The sequence below is a fragment of the Hyaena hyaena genome, unplaced genomic scaffold (assembly GCF_003009895.1).
Source record: "Hyaena hyaena isolate Hyena2069 unplaced genomic scaffold, ASM300989v1 scaffold_1254, whole genome shotgun sequence".
NCBI lineage: Eukaryota > Metazoa > Chordata > Mammalia > Carnivora > Hyaenidae > Hyaena > Hyaena hyaena.
Window position 1 is genome coordinate 46,454 of NW_024081888.1, and position 19,770 is coordinate 66,223.

General features: G+C 33.1%; 1 protein-coding gene across 1 annotated transcript in view; it reads left to right on the forward strand.

The window, feature by feature from the left end:
* Positions 1 to 19,770, forward strand: part of LOC120224809 (protein diaphanous homolog 2-like) — a gene marked incomplete at both ends in the record, with an annotated part of 326,022 nt that overhangs the window by 35,629 nt on the left and 270,623 nt on the right. The window contains one exon of the mRNA XM_039223066.1: positions 4,588 to 4,717. Coding sequence (XP_039078997.1) covers positions 4,588 to 4,717 — 130 coding nt within the window. The remainder of the gene's footprint in view (positions 1 to 4,587; positions 4,718 to 19,770) is intronic.

Below are 19,770 nucleotides of genomic sequence, written 5' to 3' on the forward strand. Positions count from 1 at the left end.
CTGAAAGGCACAAGATAACTTTATTCTGGCATTCACTCCTATCTAACTCTCAACAAATGTGATGTCCTGGAAAAGTCTGGGCTTTGTAATCAGCCTTTCTATATATATGAGGATGTACACACACATGCACACACAAACAAAAAGAGTTTAATTTAGAAGTATTACTCTTATAATCCACACAAGTGAGAACTGACTTGGAGAAAAAAACTTCATTCAGAAACATTTATTGCCTACCTAGTATGCTTTAGCATTCTCCTAGTTACTGTGGATAAAAAATTATTAAGAAAACAGGGTCTCTAACCTTGAAAGAGCTCATATTGATTGGAAAAAACTACTGTGTTAAAATGTTTATAGTGAAGGAACATGGCTCAAAAAAAGACATTAATTATTCTTAAGATAGAAAAGTTTTCAGATATAAGGTTATAGTTGAATAGTTTTCAAATGTAAGTAGGTATTCACCTGACAGAAAAAAGAAAGGGGAAGAGGGGGCATATAGAGAAAGAACAATATGTGGAAAAGCACAATAGTATAACATCACATGGTATGTTCTGGGAACTTTGAGTGGATCCTTATCTTTTCAAAATTAAACATCTGAAAACTAAGGTCTGTGTGGAGACACTAAATTTACCAAAATTGTTTGGTTTAAAGGACAGGACACACTGAGAAGGGAGCTCTCACTATGTAAGAGGTGGTTATATACCTGGTCTCACTCTGGTATACAGAGAATAGTGACCAGTTATTTTCAGTTCCCACTGAGGACAGAACAAGAAGAAATAGACTTAAATCTCAGCAGAGGGGAAAATTACCTACAGAAGACGTCCTTCACAAAAAGATTGAGTATGACAGATGTACATGATTAAAATGTTATTGTCTCAGGCTCTCTGTGTGCTGGCTTTAGGTGCTTAGAACTGCCTATTTCAAAGATAGGGCATATACTAGATTTTCAGGGTTGAATGGAAGTATTTAAAATAAAAAATCTCTTACATGGCAATTAGTTATTCAGATATCTTGCTATCTGCCTAACCAATAGTGGTAGAAATGTATTGGAACTTGTCAAATGCAAACACTATTTTTCATAATATAGCATTCATTTTTATTAGAAAAAAAGAGAAACTATAAGAATTTGCTATAGATATGTGCTGTTCTAAGTATCTTATATTCATGTACCATTTCAGAAAGCTATTAAAGATTAGGTAGATACAATTAGTATACATTTAGTTATTAATCTTTATGTGTAACATTTATTGGTCAGATGATTATAATTAAAATAATCCTATAGTTTATTAACTGATGGTACTTTATCAGTGGATATAGTGAATTGCTCTATCTTCTTTTTATTGTTATCATTAGCTGATAACTCAGCTTATTAAAATATTATAAAGTGTTTTTAGCTCTTTCAAATATTTCCAATTTCTGGAACTGCTACTTGTGTTTTTATTATGTGGAAATATATACAAGACATAAGATTATAGGGTGAGTATTTTTTTAATCATCGTTTTGTATCTTATAAAGATAAGTTATGTATCTATCTCATACCTCTGCCTACTGTGGCCGATGAGAGGGAGACAGGGAAATCACAGGCAGGTTTGCCAAAAGGAACTTGGCTCCTGGTGGAAGCAAACCGTGAAATGTTGACAGTATCACCACTACTGAGACTTGGGCAATTTGGACAAGTATTATTAGAATAGTTGATGTTAATGTAAAATTATCATAATTTCAAGTTAACCAGATATCAAATGGAGATATATATGTCCAACTAGTACACTTGGAAGAGGAAATTATTGGATAAATGCCATTAACCTTTAGAACTGATGAAGGTCAATGTTCTTAATTGCCTTCTGTGCTGACATTGAACAACACAATAGGTCCTGAGAGTGACAATGCCTAATGCATGGAATGGTACAGATTCAGTAAGAGAGGCTGAAGACATGGTAATACAAAGTAAATATACTTTAATAATTAAAATATCCCCTTTATTTTAAAAGTATATATTTATTTTTAAATGACTGGTCTAAGGGTCATACATATAGAGGAAAATTTAAAAGACCACGTTTGTCACAATTATTCCCTGACAGTTTGAAACCTTAAAATAGACTCTCTGTGTGAAGTTATTTAAAAAATAATATTGTGATACAGATTTAGCAATTTGTCTCCCATACCGACTATTTCTCAGTTTGACAAAATAGGCACTTGCCCATGTTTGCCCATGCTTTGAAGGGGATATTACAGTTTTTTAAAAGCATATCCATACTCTGCCTTCAAGTCTTTCTGATTTCAACAAAGATACCAAGATATTTATTTAACCAAAATGTTATGTTTCATTTATCTTCTTGGTATGTAACCATCAACTCAACTAAATTTCTTAACAGAAATTAAATTAATGGACCTGATTCTGAATAAATATTTATTAATTAAAAGCTGTTTCTGTAAATTAAGCATTCATAAGTATGCATGCCAAAAGCTGGTTCTTAAATCACCCATAAAATTGGCATATGAGCACAATGCTATTTTTCTGTTTTTGTGTTTTTCTTTCCAGTATTGGCCATGTACATTTAGTGGCTCAGTTGGTTGGGCGTCCTACTTTGGGTCAAGTCATGATCTCACAGTTTGTGGGTTAAAGCCTCGTATAGGGTTCTGTGCTGACAGCTCTCAGCCTGCAGCCTGCTTCGGATTCTGTGTCTCTGTCTCTCTGGCCCTCCCATCCTCATGTACTCTCTCTCTCTCCGTCTCTCTCTCAAAACTGAATAAACATTAAAAAATAATAATAGAATAAAATACCTAAATATATGTTTGTACAATTCTGAGGTTCTGAAAAATTAGGTGTGTTTTTGTTGCTGTTGTTGTTGGTAGTGGTGGTAATGGTGCTGTGTGTGTGCATCTGTGTAGTTTCCACAGAGTTTATAAAATATAGGTCAATTTCCTTTCCTTCAGGGAGATGTACCTTCTACTTTCCCTAAGCAACTAATGTTTTTAAGATTTAGGAATTCAAGTGTTTAATATGAAAAAAAGAAAATGTGAATTTTCTTATAATTTGTAATATACAGCATACTCTGAAGACAATGTACTTTATAAACATATAACACTGTAATCCCAGGTAAAGACCTCTTTTTAGGAAAGTGAACCTCCCATTGATTCCTATAGAGCAAAAGCCTTGTTTCACATAAGTTGCCCTTGAAGTTTTGTTGCTTTTTTCTCTTATTTATAGCTTGTCCTTAAATTATGTTATTTCAACCATGAAAGTGTTAGGTGGGTAAGCAAGATAATGCAGAATTTTAAATATTTCACCTATGTAGAATAAAGTAATTCCAGAAATTCTAAAAGAAATCATTGTGACTTTGTGATCACCTGAACCGTCAACATAATGCCTTCTGTGGCTTTGTTTTGATGTGATTTTTTTTCTCAGTCACTAAAACAGTTAAGTATTAAATTATTCTGTTAATTACCTAACTATCTTCCACAGCCTTTTCATAAACCTGTCAGGGAAGAATATACATTTATTCTAAACAGAGTTATCCATAATGTTAAAACCCTGAATAAGTATGAATATCAGTAGGAAAACCCATAATCTAAGGATCATAGAATTAAAACATTCAGTAGAATGAGAAAACTTGATACTTTATTCCATATTTATCCTTTTTTTGTGGGTAAATCCTTGGTTTCTTTTGCAGCTTAGTCTAGTCTGAGTGTTATATTAAAGAAAACATTTAGATTTTCATTATATTTTTTTGTCCTGTACTTTATTTTTTTTTAAATTTTAATGTTTTATTTCTAAGAGAGAGACAGCGTGAGCAGGGGAGGGTCAGAGAGAGGGAGATAACATCATCTGAAGCAGGCTCCAGGCTTGGAGCTGGCTGTCAGCACAGAGCCCAATACGGGGCTTGAACCCACGAACTGTGAGATCATGACCTGAGCCGAAGTTGGACGCTTAACCGACTGACCCACCCAGGCACCCCCTGTTCTGTACTTTAAAGATTTTCATCATTCTAACTATAGCATCTCTTTTCTAACAGTGTCTCTGAAAAGGGAATACCATACGTAAACAGGAAAAAAAAAATGTCATCACAATTGTGTGCTCAGATTCTATTTTAAATCAGCATGAGGAGTTTTCAGTTTTTCTTTTTTGATGGGCTATACAAGTAAAGGAGAGAAATATGTACTTACTACTTTACATTAATTTGTATGAATAATGGCTACAAATAAATAGAAGCTCACAAACAAATCCAGCTTTCAATAATATATTTCTGTGATAAAGCAAAGAACAAATGCTGATAATATAAGCACACATTAACTAATACTATAATTATCAATACTTGAATTAATGCTCTTTTCTCCAAGAATAGTTGATTTTTTGCCATAATAATTTAGACTTTTACAATATATATATCAAAATTTAAACTTTCTGTTTTTTGGGTCATCTTTCTTTTAAAATATAGTGTTCATTTTAAAATTTAGAGCATTGTTGCTAGTCCCCATTAGGGAGGTACCCCTAGTTTTTTTTTTAATTTTAAATTAATTATCATAAATTAAAGAAAAAGTCTATATTTACATTACCCAAAATATACTAAAAATATTGTTATTTTATTCCAGATCAGAGATACTAAGTCAGCAGATCAAAAAACAACACTCTTGCATTTTATTGCTGAAATATGTGAGGAAAAATACCGGGATATCCTGAAATTTCCTGAAGAACTGGAACATGTTGAAAGTGCAAGCAAAGGTAATTGATTTGTAGCTATTTTGAAACTATTCCTTGCCTTAGTATTTTATTTTAAGTGGTAATATTAAATAAGCATTTATCATATTTTTCTTTTTGTTTATGGATATAAGAAAAGCAAGAACATAGTTTCCATTAACATATATTTGATACTATAGTACATTTTAATGACCTACTTTTTACTTACTATATTTTTAATACTGCTAGGTTATTGAGGCTTTCATATCTCTGGTCAGATAGTGTGTTCATTCAATCATTTCATAATCACTTAAGTGTATATTGTTTGCAAAGGAACCATACCATGGGGCTTTTGATGATATCAAAATGATGGTGGGATAGTTCTTGTCTGAATATGTTTAAAATCCAGAAGGTAAAAAAAGACATATATACACATACTTTATAAAATAAGGATGAATATGAGAAGTACTACCCAAAAGCTAGTATACTATAATTTAAATGAGATAGGAAGTTCCTTTTGAATATGTAGGTAAGAGAAGACTTCATGGAAGAGGTCAAAGTGTGAAGCATAAGCATAGGATTTTTACACACATGGAAAAGAGGCATGCAAGCAAATAATATGAGCAAGAAACAGTGGCAAAATGTGTTAAGATGGGTGAAAGAGTGGTTGATTCTAGGGCTGGAGCAGTAACCTGGTCAATTCAGAGACTTCAGTGTCATGCCAAGTAGTCTTGCCCTGATATGGTAGGCATCAAGGCATCATTGGAGGACTAGAATGGGTGGGACTTGGCATTAGTGGAAAACAGGAGAAGGGAATAAAAATGTCTCCAAGATTTTAATTTGAGCTAATCTGCTTTGTTGGTGAATACCGTCTACTTTTGTAAGAAGCTACAGAGTGAAAGAAGGGAGAAAGGATTAAGAAAACATTTTTTGAAGGTGAGAATATATATGTGGAGAAGTACATTTTCCCTCTTAGGTAAGAAAACTATGCCGTAAATCTTATATTTGAAATTGCACTATTGTAATTCCATTTCTCTAGAACTCTGGATTTTCAGTAAGGACTCAAAAGCATATATGTTTCCCAAGTTTATTACAAACCATATAAACCTGTTAGTGTCCATTGAAGGGGAAAAAATGTATGTCTGTAAAACCCATAATGTTGTTTGCATAATATTCAGTGATGTTCAGTGGTCATCTCTGCTGCTCTGGTATTGTCAACCAAATCCTCAATGTATTTCTTTAATTTAATCCAATGTGTCCGAGGATCAGAAAAACAAAAGAAGACAAAGTATGACTGCATAGTACTTTCCTTTTTGTTAAAACAAATCTTAAGATATGATGTAAAATTATACTCACTGACAATTGCTTTTCTAAAGAACTTCAATATCTTGGCCCTTACATTTAAAAATAGACCTCTGTGACTGGTCACATTTACTACTAATATGTAACTAATGTGAGATAATAGCAACATTTAGAAAGTTTGTAATTGGAAACATGAGAAATGTCACAAATAAGACAAATTCTGAAATAGATCATGTCATCCTATTATTACTTTTTGATTGCCCTCTACCAGAATTTTTTTCTAAATTTTATTTGTTCAATATGTAGATTCAATTTCAGGAAGATTTTGAGTATATCAATAATATGTATTACATAAAATAATCTATTAATTTTATGATGATGGGTTTTAGTTCCTAATTTTTAAATTTTTAGTTCTTACATTGAGGATACTTTACATGAATATATCTGATAACCATTTTTAGTCAAAATATCTGGAACAACTGTAATGAAATTTATAATGAAGCTTATATCAGCTTTGATTTTTGTCTAAATACTAGTTTATCTATATATATTTCTATGTTATCATATATTTGTGTCTATGTCTATATCATTGCTACATACTTTTAGCCACCACTGCTATTGATGAAGGTAACCTGTAAATCACAGCCTTTTGAGTTAGATATTATAAAGGTCTAATCCTAACTGTATAACTTCTATAACTTAGAGCTACTAATGTAAACTTCTAAGTTTTTGTTTCCTCATCTGTAAAATGGGAATTATAGTAACAAGAAGATCACATTAGTTGACACATTTAAAACATTAAATAAGAGGCTTGGCATATAGTAAATATGTAGCTGTTGCTATACCACTATCTTTACTAATAGTAGTAGTCATAATACTCAGTATACTACTACAAATGTCGTAGTCGTTACTGTTGTTAGAAGAGGATAATCATAAGGGCACCTATAGTTGCTACAGTTACAGCTAACTATGTATTATATCCAGTTCTATTTCTTTCCTGTGTGTGGGCTTTGGTAAATCCTTTCATATTTTTCTTTTACAGTATCACCAACTTCTTTCTCCCTATCTATTTCAAGAGCAAAATCTCTGTTTTACTTTATTTCTGCTTTTCTGTATTCTTCCTGCCAGTGTTTTTCAACACTGTCACCAGAAATCCTCTTCCTATCTCACTGTTTGGGCCACAGCAATCCCCATTCTCAAGTTATTTTGACTTGTTTTTTCTCTTTCCCTATGAAATTCAGTCTCAACTCAAAATTCTTAAGTGCATTCCACCTGCTTGCATCCCTCTTTCATCCCCTCCTAGTTCTCATTTCAATGTGCTATGACATATTATCTCTTGAGCCATTTTATTGCTTTCTAGTAGTCCTGTCTCTGTGTATGATTTCATGCTGCATCCCATGCCTAGAAATCTCAACTGCCATGTCCTCTAAGACAACTATCATTTGTCAAATCCCTGTTCAGAATCCATTTTTTTAATGTTTTGCTACTGAAGCCCTAGGAGAAGATACTCTGGAATTTAGTCTATAGGGGGAAAAAAATAAAGCATGATGAAAGGTCAGGCCAGTTACCTCTTGTTTATAGTTCAATACTTTTCCTTGGTATTTGAATCTAACTTGTATTGTTTGCATAATATGCAGTTCAAACTTGTTTGAATCACATTCTGTCACCTATAGCACTGTGCATAACATGTATATAGTCAACCAGCAAAAATAAAAATAGATCAGCACTATATAATTCAGTTTATTTGATGATGGACTATATATGAAATGATCACCTTCGGAAAAAAAAATGTACCTTTCTTTTTAAACTAGGCAGATATTGATAAGATGAAACTAATTCAGTTAAGAGTTGAATTATGTAACTCATATTAAATAACAATTGTACTACTACTAATACTTTTTTTCTATATTTTTGGTTTTTGGAACCCAAGTATCAATTTTGATAGCGTAAAGATCTTTTCTATCTTGTATAGCAGTTATATTCATTTCAGTTGGGTAGTAGAGTTATAGGCTTCAAATTAACTGACAAAAAAATACCTTGAAGTGAGAGGAAAACTGAAGGTGGGAAATATGTGGGATCTGTGGAAAAATTCATTTTATAATTGTGTTTATTCTTTAGCTAAACTTCTAAAATGGTGTCTTAGAATATGCAAATCTATAGTATAAACAGCATATTTTCCTCGAGCTCTGTTAACTCAGAGATATTGGGAGGAAACACATCATTTTCCCATTAAAACAGATATATATTATGTGGTAGAATTCAAAACTACATGAATTTTTTAAAATGAAACAGATGACTTCAAAGGAATTTTACACTTGCAACAGATCCTTAAGGGTGCGTGTTCAATCTTCCTTTCCATTGGGGTACTAGGGTGAGAAAAGTTTATGAAGCATTGCTTAAAGAATTATAGAATGTTTTTTTCGGTTTGATTTCACTTATTTACCTATTTAGTTATTGTGGCCAGAAGAGAGGAGGCAAGCAGGCAGGGTGAGGGAGCAGAGTACCTCAATTTCTTCTAAACAGACATTCTTGTATCCCTTATGAAGTTCAGCATCAAACACTACAGTGTCATTTTATTACCAGTGAAATTAAGAAAATGGTATTGCACTGGTCATTTTATTCTAGGTTAAATTATAAATCTGCAGGTCCTCTTATTCATGCTTGACATACCAATGAGTCAATCTTTCTTTCTTTAGAGAGAAAAAAACTGGTTGCTATAGAGACTCTGATGCTTTTAAAGTATTTAAACTACTTTTGATAAACCACAATTACCTTTCCCCCAGTGATTAGTTTTAAAGGTTATGTGTGTGTGTGTGTGTGTGTGTACTGTGTGCATGTAATTATATATAATAGATATATATTGTATAAAGCATTGTATAAAGCGTTGCTGGTTTATGAGACATATTTTATAAATCCTTTATTCTCCCCACCATTGTGGCTATCACTTTAACTTTGAGCTTTAAAGATTTTTACAATTGATTAAAAACTGTTAGTGTTAAAAACAAAAGCAAAAACAAAAACTCCTAGTGTTTTATAGGTTGGCTCCAGGGATTAAACCAAAAGAGTAAAGTTTAATTAAAACTTCCATTCAATGGGGAAAAATTGTATTAACATATTTGAAAGCACTATTAATCCTAAGGATTCCCATACATATGAAATGGGTTTCACTTCACTTAATTTACTGTCATCATATGAAATAAAAGCTGCCAAACTTCCTATAAACAGTGTTAATTTCTTATGAATTAAATCAATTATTATAAATTTTAATGACCATCTATATCTTTTTATATCTGTCATCTTTCCATGTCATATTAGGAACTCTGATTGGCTTTTTATATACTCTGACTTCTTCACAGGATTAATCATGATTAAAGCTCAGACTACAGGGAATATTGTAGGGGAAAATGTATGAAATAAAGAAAAAGTAAAATAATAGCATAGTAAAAAAGTTGAGGAAACAACAACAACAGCAACAAAAACATGAAACAACATTTTCCAAAAATCCAGAGCTGGCAGAAGCTTTAAAGATCATCTCATACCTGCTTAAAGGGACCCAAGATAGAAATTAGTCCAAATTCATTATTTTATAGTTCAACAAACCAAGGCCCAGAATGATGAAGGAATTGTCGACGATCACACAACTGGATCAGAGAATCAATGAAGGTCTGCAGACCTTGTCTGGCGTTATTTTATTACATATATTTCAGCTCCATTTTTCCTTCCTTTGTGGTCTAAAATATACAACAGAGATTCATGCTCACCTATTGGAGTAAATGCTGACCATATAAAAGACTTACTGGAGTATAAATGCTATGTCATCTTCGTAGCCCCATTTTGATAGCAAAATCGTTTCTTCGTATCACAGCAACACTTTAGCCATATAGTAATATTGCACATACCATATTCATATTTTTTGTTTCAATGCTTCTTTCTCTCTTTACTTCATAGATTACTCCCTGCAGTCTCAATGCTAGCACAGCATCTGAGACAAGCAAGTGCTCAATAAATATTTATTAAATCGAATAACTGCATATCATTGTAGTATAGCAGGCATATCTCAAAATAAGACATTGTAGGAAGTAGGAAAATACAGAGTGACAGCCTTAAAATTACTGTTTACTATAAATACAAGAGGAGAAACAAGATAAGTTACAATAAAGAGAACACCAGGACTTAACAGTATTTTCTGGTCTATATTTTACTTCTTTCAAAAAGAAAGTTAAAATTGGAAACTATCGTGGATAAAAGGAGAGGATCTAAACTTATGGAGGCCACCAAACCATAAAGGATTATGGTGAGCAATAAGGCTTAAAGTCTCATTGGAGCTAATGGCATCCAACTTTCTCAATGTTATATCTAACTAACTGCAGAAACATCTCTCTCTCATTCTAATTCCTGAAAAAATTACTTTCATATTGTCTAGTGTTAGTTTTATTGAAAAATCTTTGAGATTTGGAACAAAATCCTACTGTTTTTAGTGACTCATAAAACCCAAAGATGTGAGAAAGTATTAACTACAGTATTTCCTAGCAGATTTAAACTTTGAATTTTAGTCTAACTTTTTAGGAGCATATTATAAAAATATACTGATGTGACACACTAACAGTAGAATTGACCTTATTTAAATGTGAGCAGTCAGAATGTAAAACTGAGTACACATCTTACCATGACATCCTTTTTACAAGAAAAGTTAAATTGTTCAGCTTCCTTTGGACTTTTTCATATATATACTATAAAAATAACCTAAATATTTTTTTTTGCTGAATTAATTGCATTCTATTATGTTAACACCATAAATATCTTATAAAATTTAAAGGAATATTTAGTTGATTTTAGGGAATCTATCAATTTTCCAGTTTGTTATATTTCTTCCTTTCTTACATCAAGTCACCATATTTTTAAAAATGTTTTATTTATTTCTGAGAGAGACAGCGTGAGCAGGGGAGGGTCAGAGAGAGAGAGAGATACAGAATATGAAACAGGCTCAGGCTCTGAGCTGTCAGCACAGAGGCTGATGTGGGGCTCGAGCCCACAAACTGTGAGATCATGACCTGAGCTGAAGCCAGATGCTTAACCGACTGAGCCACCCATGTGCCCCACCATATTTTTTAATAAAGTGAATTTCTCTAAAATAACAGAGACAATAAAAGGTCTGAAACATGCACAGAAAATGAATTTTCTACCTAAAATTTCAAAAGTATTTGGGAAAGAAATTTTTTTTTTCCTGATCAGTAATCTAGTCATTTCCAACCAGTGTTTTCAATTCATAATATATGAACACACTAATTAATGTTCATTTCTGGAGGAAACTATTTTTGAAAAAAAATAATATCTTCAGGTAGCAGTGAGAGGAAGCAGAGACCATGCCATTTGGATTTGAGTAAAATGTTTCAACATAAGTCAGCATTTTTTTAAAACTTACATAGGCATTTGTCAAGATACCTTAGCTTTTACATCCCAGAATCTTTTCTGCTAGTAATTGCGTTCATAGCTTATCTGTCTCACATCCTTGCCTCTCATGTCTCAAAGCCTAGACTCCTGTGCTTTTTCCAAACAGAAATTCCAGCCTCTTCTCTCAGCCCATTTGAGCCCTCTGTGTCTTTTTGAAGGTCCAGCTTAAATTTGACCCCTCCATAAAAGCTTTCCCAGGTGTTTTGGTTTTCATTGTTTTCTCACTTCTGTCTTATACAATAGTACTGACTTGAACTTTTTAGTTTGGTTCTTGATCATATACCCTTTTGCATTACAATATAAAGGCTTCCATGTTTATGGCTACATCCCTGCATGATGCTTTCTGAAATAATGTGTGATGTCATTAGTCTGCTTTTTCAGCGTAATATCTTAACACAGTAATGGCATTGTAAATTCAGTGCTGTCAGTGTTTATTAAACATCAGCCTGAGGCACCTGGATGCCTCAGCCTGTTAAGTGTCCAACACTTGGCTCAGGTCATGATCTCATGGTTTGTGGGTTCGAGCCCTGTGTTGGGCTTCTGTGCTGACAGTGTGAAGCCTGCTTGGGATTCTCTCTTCCTCTTTCTCTGCCCCATCCCCGCTCACTCTCTTTCTCAAAAATAAATAAACATTTAGAAGAAAACAAAGCATCAACCTGATCCTAGCTGCTATCTTTATTTAACTTGACAATGAAACTTTCTGGTTACTTAAATTAGCTGAAATATATTTACAGATATTTAATTTCAACTTGTTATATATTAAGCAACAAGGAGAAAATCAGGTCTTAAAAAAAGTGTTCTTGGGGGCACCTGAGTGGCTCAGTCAGTTAGGCGTCCGACTTCAGCTCAGGTCATGATCTCGCAGTTTGTGAGTTTGAGCCCCACGTTAGGCTCTGTGCTGACAGCTCAGAGCCTGGAACCTGCTTCAGATTCTGTATCTACCTCTCTCTCTGACCCTCCCCTGCTCACACACACTCTCTCTCTCTCTGAAAAATAAATAAACATTAAAACTTTTTAAAAAAATAAAGTGTTCTTTAAAAGTGGATATTTAAGGAAAAATAAATGTATGGCACTAGAAATAATTATAATGGTTCCTCTTGGTGTGAGTTAGTGACAAGGAGAATGTACGTGAGGGCTTCTGGGGTGCTGGTCATGTTCTGTTTCTTGATCTGGATCCTGGTTACACGGGTGTGTTTATTTTGTGAAAATTTATTCAGCTTGTAAGCTATGTGTGCAATGTATGTATGCTTCAACATAACATTTTTAGAAAGCTCGTCGTTCAAAACTTTTAAATGTGTAATGTCTTACAAAAGGTGAGAAAGGTATTACATTTTAATCTAAAACGTCTTCAATATTTTTCCTGTGCTTAGTTATAATGATCCCATGCATTGTACAAATATTTGCTGTCAGAGTTGATCTGATGTTATTGTAACTAATTATTTTTCAGCAAGTTGTATGTCATTTAAGGACTTTATCAAATTATCTTTAAGTCTTAAGAGTGCATGGGTACATTCTAGTATTAAAAAACAAACAAAGAAATAAGAAAACACCCACTGAGCACATTATATACCATGTAAATATTCAGGGTGATCTTTTCATTCATGTTATCAATATTATGCTGTCTTGTATATATCATTGAATCTTAACATGTCCTGAGCACATCCTGAGTTAAAATTTTCACCAAGAACCTGCCATTGTTTCATTGTTATTACTGTGTCTTTGCTTCAATGTTAGGAAATAGGACACATGGGAATATTGCCCAGTTTTATCTCATTCTGGAATCAAGCTCATTAGTTAAAATTTGAATATTCATACATCAAATGTAATTTGAGTGACTCTGAAATAAAACACAGAGATACATTTGAGTAGTAATATCAAGGTGGAGAGGGGAGATTAAAGGAAGAGGGAAAGCTAACAGAACTGAACAAAGCAGCAGCCATCTGCTGCCCCAACAGAGTCAAAAGAAGAGGTGGCTCATGCCCTGAGTGGAGATTCCATTGTACCTGTAGGAACAAGTGGTGGAATCTGGAAATCAACATGGTTAACTGTTACTGTAGTTTTATCCACTATGAATCCTTCTGATGGATTCATCAATAAGGATGAGACTGAGAAATTCAGGAGGGTAAAGAACTGCATCAGAGTTACTAAGCAGTTGCCTCTATTCTCCCACTTTTTACACATTTCAAATGTGGTTTGAACACAAGAACTAAGTTGTAGGTACTCCACTGCTGGTGTGATTTCTGGAATTTAACTGAGTTACTTTTCTGGAATTTGGATTCTACAAGGTAATAAGCTAAATTAGGAAATAGCAAACATGATATTAACTTGTGCCAATTTTATGTTACCCAAACTGCTTAATAGTATTTCTGTGTACAATAGTCAAAATGGAGTTGGTGTTTTTATTAGAAGACTCACTGAAATTTTAAGGGAAGAAACCATGCCTCCTATTGGAAGCTAATATGCATGCGGCAAAGGATTCTGATAAGGTCACATCTGAAAGAAACTCATGGTAAAATAACATGTTCAAGGATGAGAATCATATATATATCCGAGCTTCAACCTTGTTGCTACCTACTTGTTGGATCATCCTTTGGCCATTTAACTATCAGTTGCCTGTTACCTCATTTATACAGAAATGTTTCTTAATTTGAAAGATAGACACAGTAATATTGAACCTACTTATCCCTTGAGGTGACTATGATAACAAAATTAGATACTCAATGTGGAAATGCCTAAGGAGAAAGATATAATATATAAATAATAGTTTATTATTCAAGCTAGCAGAAAGATGTTAATTCCAGATGATTTTGAACAGGTTTTTTATACTTGTTTGATCCCATTTTTAAAGTGAAGGCCAAAATCTGCTTATTAAATGACAGAGTTTTCTGAAATGACATCAAATGATGTCATTAAGTATATTTTCGTTACATTTTTTTTTACTTTTTTCCATCTTGTAGTTTTTGAGAAATAAGACCCTAGAAACAAATCATAAAGGATACCATCTTATTATAAATGCTATCTCTAAGCTTTGATGGAAGAATCATTGTTCCAAATTCAAGAATTGGTCATAAAATTTCCAATATCCTATTTTTTAGGATATGTTCATTCTTTGTATGTATAAACATAGAAGAAAATGAAAAGCTCATGTTAATTGAATATTCTAAGTAATTAACAGTAAATATTTAGGGGAAAATTAAAAAGTATGAATTTTGAATACTATTATAACAAAATGATAATAAGGCACTTATTTTATGTGCATTTTAAAGAAATGGACCCTGTTTGCATTTGTAGCAGGATGTGCCCGATATTTATGTTAGCTATTGCTTTTGCACTTAATTGTACATTTTTTTAAATACCTAATAGTAATAATAACAACTACCATTTACAAAGAGCTTACTAAGAGCCAGGTTCTGTATTAAGCATGGCTTTATACAAAAGGAGACTGAGTCTCAGAAAGATTAAAGAAAGTGTTCAGTGTCATGCAATTAACAAGGGCTAAGATTTTGGCTATACTTCTATATTATTGTTCTTTTCAACATAACACAGAGTAATAGCAAGAACACAACTGAAAAAGATAAAATAAGTTTTTTATTCATAAATTTAAGATAAACTGAGAAAGCAGTATGAACCTTGGCAAATTCTGTATTTTGATGGGAATATTAATTATTATAATTAGAAACACCCAATAAAATCATACAAATATTCTTGGTTTACTCTAAAACTAGAGTCAACTGTTAAATATATTAAAATAATTATGTTAGGGTTTAAAGTTTCATTCAATTGATTTTTCCTTCTACATGTCCACAGAGAGGAATAACACATTAATGAACAAAGATTAAATATCTCTATTGCTCATCCTTCTTAAAATTATGGTTATCAACCAAATACATGTTTATTTAACTATAATAGTATAAGGATTTCCAATGTCTAAAATGCACATTCTTGAAAAACTTAATTTCAGTATAGTTAACATACAGTTATCCTAGGTTCAGGTGTACAATATAGTGATTCAAAAATTCTATACATTACTCAGTGCCCATCAATATAAGTGTACTCTTAATCCCCATCACCTGTTTCACCCATCTCCCCACCCAAGTGCCCTCTGGTAATCATCAAGTAGTTCTCTATACTTAAGAGTCTGGGTTTTTTTTTTTTTTTTTCTCTCTCTCTCTTTTGTCTATTTATTTATTTATTTATTTATTTATTTATTTATTCCACATAGGAATGAAATCATAGGGTATTTCTCTTTCTCTCACTGAATTATTTCACTTAGGATTATGCTCTCTAGATTCATCAATGTTCTTTCAAATGCAATATTTCATTATTTTTATGGCTGAGTAATATTCTGTTGCATTTATATACCACATCTTCTTTATCCCTTCATCTATTGATGGACACTTAGGCTGCTTCCATAATTGAGCTATTGTAAACAATGCTGCTATAAACAAAGGATGGTTTGTAATTTTTTGAATTGGTGTTTTCTTGTGTTTTGAGTAAATGCCTCATAGTGGAATTACTGGATCATATGGTAATTCTATTTTTGATTTTTTGAGGAACCTCCATACTGTATTCCAGAATGGCTTTACCTGGTTGCATTCTCACCAAGAGTGCACAAGGGTTTCTTTTTCTCACATCCTTGAGAAACTTACTGTTTCTTGTGGTTTTGTTTTTGTTTGTTTTTGTTTTTAAATTTTTTTTAATGTTTTATTTATTTCTAGGAGAGAGAGAGAGAGACAGCATGAGCAGGGGAGGGTCAGAGAGAGAGGGAGTCACAGACTGAAAGAGGCTCCAGGCTCTGAGCTGGCAGTCAGCACAGAGCCCGACGCGGGGCTCGAACCCACGAACTGCGAGATCATGACCTAAGCGAAAAGTCGGACGCTTAACCGACTAAGCCACCCAGGCACCCCTGTTTGTTTTTGTTTTTGATTTTAGCCATCCTGACAGATATGAAGTGATTTCTCATTGGGGTTTGGATTTCCATTTCCCTGATGATATCTGATGTTGAGCATCTTTTCATCTGTCTGTTGGCCATCTGGATGTCTTCTTTGGGGAAATGCCTATTTGTGTCTTCTGCCCATTTTTTAATTGGATTATTTCTTTTGTGGGTGTTGAGTTGTACCAGTTCTTTATGTGTTTTGAATACTACCCCTTTATCAGATATGTTATTTGCAAATGTCTTCTTCTGTTCAGTAGGTTATCTTTTAGTTTTATTGATTATTTCCTTTGCTGTGCAGAGATTTTTATTTTGGTGTAGTCCCAATGGTTATTTTTTTTTTATATTGTTTCCTTTGCCTCAAGAAACATATCTAGAAAACTATTGTTACAACTAATGCCAGAGAAGTTACTGCCTGTATTCTCTTCTAGTATTTTTATGGTTTCAGTCTCAAATTATATCCTTAACCCATTTTGAGTTTATTTTTGTGTATGATATAAGTAAGTGGTCCAATTTTATTATTTTGCATGTAGCTATCCAGATTTCCCAGCACCATTTGTTGAAGATACTGTCTTCTTCCAATTGCATATTCTAGCCTACTTCATCAAAGCTTAATTGACCATATAATCATGGGCTTATTTCTGGGATGTCTGTTTTATTTTATTGATTCATATATCTTTTTTGTGCCATTACCATACTGTTTTGATTACTACAGCATTGTACTACATGTCAAAATTTGGGGTTGTGATGCTGCAGGTTGTCTTCTTTTTCAAGATTGCTTTGGCTATTCAGGGTGTTCTGTGCTTCCATTTATCCATGTTGTTACAGATGGCAAGATTCCATTCTTTCTGATTGCTGAATAATATTCCATTGTATATATTTATTGTATATATATATATATATATATACACTACCTCTTCTTTATCCATTCATCAATCAATGGACATAATGGATTCTTAATATAATTTGGCTATTGTTGATAATGCAGCTATAAATAATGGGGTGCATGTGCCCCTTCGAATCAATATTTTTTTATTCTTTGGGCAAATACCTAGTAGTGCAATTTCTGAATCATAGGGTAGTTCTATTTTAAACTTTCTGAGGCACCTCCATTCCGTTTTCCAAAGTGGCTGCACCAGTTTGCATTCCCAAAAACAGTGTAAGAGGGTTTTCGCTTTTTCTGCATCTTCACCAACACCTGTACTTTTATGTGTTGCTAATTTTAGACATTCTGACAGGTATGAGGTGATACCTCATCATGGTTTTGATTTGTACTTCCCTGATGATTACTGATGCTGAGCATTTTTTCATGTGTCTTTTAGCCATCTGGATGTCTTCTTTGGAAAAGTCTTCTGCCCATTTCTTCACTTGATTATTTGTTTTTCTGGATGTTGAGTTTGATAAGTTCTTTATAGATTTTGGATACTAACCCTTCATCAGATATGTCATTTGCAAATATCTTCTCCCATTCAGTAAGTAGGTTGCCTTTATTTTTGTTGTTTCCTTCACTGTGCAGAAGCTTTTTATCTTGATAAGGTCCCAATTGTTCATTTTTCCTTTTGTTTCCCTTCCCTCAGGAAACATATCAAATAAAAAGTTGCTCCAACCACTGTTAAAGAACTTACTTCCTGTGTTCTCCTCTAGGATTGTAATGGTTTCCTTCTCTCATTAAGGTTTCTCATCCATTTTGAAATTATTTTTGTGTATGGTGTAAGAAGTGGTCCAGTTGCAATTATTTTGCATGTTGCTGCCCACTTTTTCCAACACCATTAAAAGAGACTCTCTTTTTTCCATTGAATATCGTTTCCTGCTTTGTCAAAGATTAGTTGACCACATAGTTGTGGACTCACTTATGGGTTTTCTCTTCTGGCCCATTTATCTATGTGTCGGTTTTTGTGCCAGTACATTACTGTATTAATCGGTAGATCTTTGTAATATAACTTGAAATCTAGGATTGTGATGCCTCCAAGCTTTTGGGGTTTTTTTGTTTGTGTTTGTTTTTGTTTTTGTCAAGATTGTTTTGGCTGGTTGGAGCCTTTTGTGGTTCCATACAAATGTTAGTATCGTTTGTTCTAGCTCTGTGAAAAATGCTGGTGGTATTTTGATAGGGGTTGCAACAAATGTGTAGATTGTTTTGGTGAGTATAGACATTTTAACAATATTTGTTCCAGTCCATGAGCATGGAATATTTTTCCATTTCTTTATGTACCCTTCAATTTCTTTCATAGATATTCTATCATTTGCAGTACAGATATTTTACCTCTTTGGGTAGGTTTATTCCTAGGAATCTTATAGTTTTGGTGCAGAAATTAAGATAAATTTCTTAATTTATCTTTCTGCTGCTTCATTATTTTATTGGTATGTAAAACTGCCACAGATTTCTCTGTGTCAATTTTGTATCCTGGGACATTACAGAATTCATGGATCAATACTCGAATTTTTTGGTGGAGTCCTTGGGGGGGGGTTATCCTATATAGAGTATCACATCATCTACAAATAGGGAAAATTTGATATCTTCCTTGCCAGTTTGGGTGCCTTTTAATTCTTTATGTTGTCAGATTGCTGAAGATAGGCCTTACAGTACTGTGTTAAATAACAGTGCCAAGAGTGGACATCCCTGTTGTGTTTCTGACTGTAGAGGAAGATCTTTGTTTTTCCTCATTGAGGGTAATATTAGCTTTGAGTTTTTCATACATGATCTTTATGATGTTAAGGTTCATTCCCTGTATCCATACTTTGTTGAAGTTTTATCATAAACGGATATTCTATTTTGGCAAGTGCTTTCTCTACATCTATTGGGAAGATCATATGGTTCTTTCTTTTTAATATGTATAATATTGATGGATTTGCAAGTATTAAACGATCCTCGCAGTCCTGGTATAAATCCCACTTGGTTGTGGTGATTCTTTTAATGCACTGTTGGATTCAAATTGATATTATTTTGTTGAGGAATTTTGCATCTATGTTCATCAGGGATATTAGCCTACAGTTTTCTTTTTTAGTGGAGTCTTTGGTTTTGGTTTCAGAGTAATGCTGGCTTCATAGAATGAGTTTGGAAGTTTTTCCTCCATTTCTATTTTCTGTAACAGTTTGATAAGAATAAGTATTATCTCTTCTTTAAATGTTTTGTAGAATTCCCCTGGGAAGACGTCTGACTCTGGACTTCTGTTTGCTGAGAATTTTTGATTTATGATTCAATTTCTTGCTGGTTAACAGTCTGTTTAAGTTTTTTTTTTTTTTTAATTCTTCCTGTTTCAGTTTGGGTACTTTTTATGTTCCTAGGAATTTATCCATTCTCCAGATTATCTTATTTGTGGATATATAATTTTTCATAATATTATCTTGTAAATGTTTGTATTTCTGTGGTGTTGGTTATTATTTCTTCTCTCTCCTTTGTGATTTTATTTACTAG